This window comes from Sphaeroforma arctica (assembly GCF_001186125.1).
Source record: "Sphaeroforma arctica JP610 unplaced genomic scaffold supercont1.1882, whole genome shotgun sequence".
NCBI classification, from domain to species: domain Eukaryota; class Ichthyosporea; order Ichthyophonida; genus Sphaeroforma; species Sphaeroforma arctica.
In genome coordinates, this window is record NW_014038676.1 from 4,968 (window position 1) to 10,516 (window position 5,549).

A 5,549-nucleotide genomic window follows, 5' to 3' on the forward strand; every position below is an offset into this window, starting at 1 on the left:
ATATATATATATATATATATATATATATATATATATATATATATATNTATATTATTATTATTATATATATATATATATATATATATATATATATCCATAAAAAAGGTATCAACCCTAAAACCCTAAAACCACGAAACCCTAAAATAATCCCTTCCTGTCGTACAGGCTTATCATGCAGTGTGGAGGGCGGCGGCAGAATACTGCATGACACCCAGGCGAAGACCATCCATATCTTTGGATTTAGTTATGGCTTTGGACTCGCCAATCACCGCACGTCTCAGGCACAGTGCGAAAAGACTTATCCGGACTACAAGGTCACGTGGTCGAATGAGGGGTATTAAACAGAACGTGTGTACGACCTATCTATTGACATCTCCTTGAAGGGGTTAACTCGCGTCGGAACGGACCATTGCTCATTCGTGTTGTTGTGTATCTTGCTTATCGGTACATTCGCAAATCTATTGTGCGAGTTGTATAATTTCGATGTATGTGTTATGTTAGAACGCGAAATAAAAAAACCCATTGTTAGTCAAAGTATTAATAACATCGTCTCAGTTTGGTCAAAGTATTAATAACATTGCCTCAGTTTAGTCAAAGTATACAAAATATTGCCTCAGTTCAGTCTGCTGGTGAGTTTGAAAGTTCTAGTACGAACAGTCGCAGAATCGACCTCGTTCGCGAGAATACATGGAGTATTCAACAAGGTTAGGATTATGTTATATTGTATAAAAAATTGCCCTGGATGTAGCAGTAACGCCTCGGGCCCGTTCACGGTTTAAACTTTATATTATTTTTTGGGCTTGAATCTGAAGTCTGAACTTTTAAACCCGCTGAGCCGCCTGAGCACCCTCTCGAGAATGTGTAGCACTTTATATCCTAGACCCTGTTTCCCTTTTGGGTTTCAATCTTGAAATAGAGTTCAAGTTCTTATGGATGACTGCTGTAAAGTGTAGAATGTAAGCGGGCATAGTGAAGTGCCTATTTATAAACAACGGCCTACTTAATCTAAACCCCTATGAAAACTGTATTTCATTTTAATTAATAAGGAGTATATCTGCGTCTCCACAAGTCATACGTAAACACTTTAGTCGTATGTCCCTGGAGGTGAAATTTATGTCTCCATATCTCCAGAGAGAGAAGGACATGTTCACGTTCATCATTCGTCCTATATCAATACACTTTGGTAAGAAAAACAGAACAATCTACTTTTCTAATGCCGATGATGTATTAAGATCGAGCAAAATATTTTCCACATGCCGGAATTCAAAAAAATCTACTTTCAAATACATACATACAATAGAAATACGATCTACTTCCAAATACATACACTAGAAAAACAATATACTTTCAAATACGTATTTACGATAGAAATACGATCTACTTTCAAATACATACTTACAATAGAAATACAATCTACTTTCAAATACATACTAACAATAGAATAGCAATCTACTTCCAGATACATAATTACAATAGAAATACAATCTACTTCCAAATACATATTTCCGATAGAAATACGATCTACTTTCAAAAACATACATAGAGTAGAAATACGATCCACTTCCAAATACATATAGTAGCACAAAAATCTACTGACAAATACATATTTCCGATAGAAATACGATCTACTTTCAAATACATACTTACAATAGAAATACAATCTACCCTCAAATACATACTAGCAATAGAATAGCAATCTACTTCCAAATACATAATTACAATAGAAATACATTCAACTTTTCGAATGTGGGTGACAGACAGTCTAGCAACCTGCAAATCACTGATACGACCTTTGTTTTGTTTAATATACCTGATGTATATACCGACAATATCAAGAGGTTTGAATCTTTAATATTAAGGATGGACAACAAATTATTTTTGTGTTCCAATGCTGAATCGCTGAACAATGCTAATTACAAATCTATTTATAGGTCATACATACTACCCTGCGAAGGCTTCGTACATGGCGGTGTCCTGGAGATTACCCGAAAACAACGGAAGCACGTCCACGAAGTGCGGTAGAGTCTGTTGTTTGAGGGAAAGTTGGACGGTAAGTCTAAGATTCTGAGGGTACAGAGGGACTTATATGCGGACCATCACTCATATTGTGCAGTGGCGCTACCCATACAAGTACCTGTGGGGTAGATATGAGTTGGGATGTTGCTGAATGGCGGAACTAGATTCCATATAAATAGATTGGCGGTGAACAGGAGATACAAATACAGTGCCTATTCTTCATGGCAGAACATCTAATATCATCAGTACTACGCTCGACCGAAGCGATACACAACAGAGGCAATAACGCCACGGCACATCTGTTTTCAATACAAATATAAGCAACGAGCGACGGTTGTTGTGGAGGGTTGATGTAGCATGCTCCAATGGGCAGTGGTGACCACTCGTTGATTTCAATCATCTAAACAAGCCCTGATAGATCTGAGCTCATACACGTGATATGGATTTGTGGAACGAGTGTTGTAGTCACACAGGCACAACCTTTCTGTACCCCTCTACTCTCTCTCTCTCTCTCTCTTTCCTCCTCCAACGCATCCAATCGAAATAAAGATTACAAAAAAAAAAAGATACAAACAAGCAATAAACACTTACGTCATTCAAGTAAGAAACACTTATGTCATTCATGACACGCCAACACCCCCCCCCCCCCCTTAAAAAAACCCCCCCTGTATTTTTACCACTTGCGTCGCATCGATATTTTCTCTCAGCGCCGTCAATGCGGCTTCTCGACATAATCCTTCAATATCTGTATAGGGTATACCGGTGAGTAATACAAGGTCAGCTGCCAACACCTGTCTTATACACAGATGACATCCTCCGTTGTTCAGAGATAAATACATACGATGGAGCGCTCACACAAGCGAACTTTCGCGTTTCTGAGATAGATATATTCAGAATGATCTGTATGTACATACAAGCAAACATTGCGTTTATTTTATTTTTCTTTGCGATAAATATATACAGAACGAGCGCTATACAACATCCGGTACAAACACTTGCTCCAGAAGTCCCAGTCAACATGGAGTGGTTCTATAATAATTTCTCATACAGAGATACTCCTACCTGCTCATGTTAAAATTGTATAAATGTTGACTCCAAAATCAGCTAAAAGGCCCATATGTTTCATCACAGCACATATTGATTCGCTACCGAGTGCTTCTACAAACCAAATAAGTGATTCTTAAACATACTAAATGATAGAAGACACATACCGAAATACTCCAATACATACTGAAGGCTTCACATACACTAGACAATATAATCACATACTGAAAGATTTAAACACATACAGGATGATTGATACAGCATAACTCCACACTGGTTGAAGTTGACATTGAAAACCCCAAACACCCATACAATATACATACGCACCTGCGCCAGTAAACCCCGGCGTTAGCTCGGCTAAGTGGACGAGTGATACGTCTGCACTCAGCTGCATGGCCACTCTATTTCCTCACAACACATACTGATCCTATACTGACTGCCTATAACCATTAACAGCACTGTTGGACGATTTGACACTGCACACAGCACAAGTAGGTACCTATATACATACGATTTGTACCTACGTATATACATACGATACCTACCTGCGCCAGTAAACCCTGGGGTTAGCTCGGCTAAGTGGGCGAGTGATACGTCTGTACTCAGCTGCATGGCCACTCTATTTCCTCGCAACACAAACTGATCCTATACTGACTGCCTATATACATTGACAGCACTGTGGGACGATTTGACACTGCACGCAACACAAGTAGGTACGTGTATGCATACGATACGTACTTACGTATATACATACGATACGTACCTGCGCCAGTAAACCCCGGCGTTAGCTCGGCTAAGTGGGCAAGAGATACGTCTGCACTCAGCTGCATGTCTTGTGTATGTATTCGCAATATCTCTACACGCGCAGCTTCAGACGGGGGTGGCACCTGGTGCATGGAGCGGACATATGAGTTCTAGGGTTTATGGTTTTAGGGTTGGGGAGGTGATTCAAAAATACCTTGAATATACGAGTTTCCAGTGGTTAGAGTTATTCTTTTTATAGATTATCTGTATTGGGTACAGGGTCCTGTTTAGGGGCTGCAATGCACTGTAAAACACTGCAGCGCAGAATGGATCCGAAATCTGATAGGGGAGAGAGTGTATCGGGGGAGGAATGTTTTAAAAACGGTAGCCATAACGTTAAGATGGAATTTTTTTAAACGGTAGCCATAACGTTAAGATGGAATATTTTAAAAACGGTAGCCACAACGTTAAGATGGAATACTTTAAAAACGGTAGCCATAATGTTAAGATGGATTACTTTAAAAGCGGTAGCCATGACGTTAAGATGAAATACTTTAAAAACGGTAGCCAGAACGTTAAGATGGAATATTTTAAAAACGGTATCCATAACGTTAAGATGGAATACTTTTAAAACGGTAGCCATAACGTTAAGATAATCCTAATCCAACCTTGCGCCCGTCAATGCTACTTCGATATCAAGCTGACGTGATCTTAGCTAACTAACAATCATTGCCATAGCAACCCTCGAACATTTTTTAGCAGCCGTAATATACACAGGACGTTTACGTTTAAGTATGTTGTAATAATCGAGAACGTTTCACGGGCCTAGCGCGTTATTGACCCAGAAGTACATCAGCGTTACCGTCTACCATGAACATCAACCAATCATCTGGGATCTGTTGTTAGTCTCTAAACACGCCACGCGTTCACATGTTTGTGGTGAATCTAGAGCGGATTTCTAGAAGCATCATACATTGGTTATATATGTATATTACATGTGATATACGTCATAGATTGTATATGTACATTGCATGTGATATACGTCATAGACTATATATGTATATTGAATGTGATATACGTCGTAGATTATATATGTATATTGCATGTGATATACGTCATAGATTATATATGTATATTGCATGTGATATACGTCATAGATTATATATGTATATTGCATGTGATATACGTATACATACATCAATATATTGTCAACGTGACAGACTAACAATCCCAAGATACCGGATCTCAGGCAGGCGACATCCATCAGTGGCATACTTATCATCCCCACCGTACATACATCCTACACACACATGTACATAGCTCATAAACATACTTAGACGTACGTACGTACGTTTTTCTCTGACAGTTACCACTTACGTAGATCAGGTTTCCCAATCGGCCAGGCCTTAAAAGCGCAGCATCTATCATCTCGGGTCTGTTTGTCGCCGCTATACACACCACATGGCCAGTGTCCTCCAGCCCATCCAGTTCGTTTAATAGTGTAGATAAGATCCTGTTCGATACGCTATCACCACTGCCTGTTTCGCGATTGCCCACCTGTGGTGGTATGGGTGCAGTCATACGTATGAGAAAATTACATATGTGTATGTATATACAGACGGGTATATGAGTTTATAATGCTATGGTGTGTATATACCTATTGCAGTGTTATATATATGCACATGTGTATATATGTATACATGTAATGTATATGTATATGTATATGTATACGTATATGTATATTT

General features: G+C 39.0%; 2 protein-coding genes across 2 annotated transcripts; one reads left to right on the forward strand and one right to left on the reverse strand.

Moving 5' to 3' along the window:
• Positions 1–165: 165 nt before the first annotated feature.
• On the forward strand, positions 166–341 carry SARC_11798 (hypothetical protein; the record flags this gene model as incomplete). The annotated part of the gene is made up of 1 exon (XM_014294109.1): positions 166–341. A coding segment is annotated over one exon (176 nt), but the record flags the coding sequence as incomplete, so codon positions are not given.
• A 1,474-nt stretch (positions 342–1,815) lies between these two features.
• Positions 1,816–5,366, reverse strand: SARC_11799 (hypothetical protein; the record flags this gene model as incomplete). Its single annotated transcript, XM_014294110.1, has 4 exons — positions 1,816–2,025; positions 2,694–2,761; positions 3,824–3,947; positions 5,182–5,366. Coding segments are annotated over 4 exons (461 nt in total), but the record flags the coding sequence as incomplete, so codon positions are not given.
• Between the last annotated feature and the right edge of the window lie 183 nt (positions 5,367–5,549).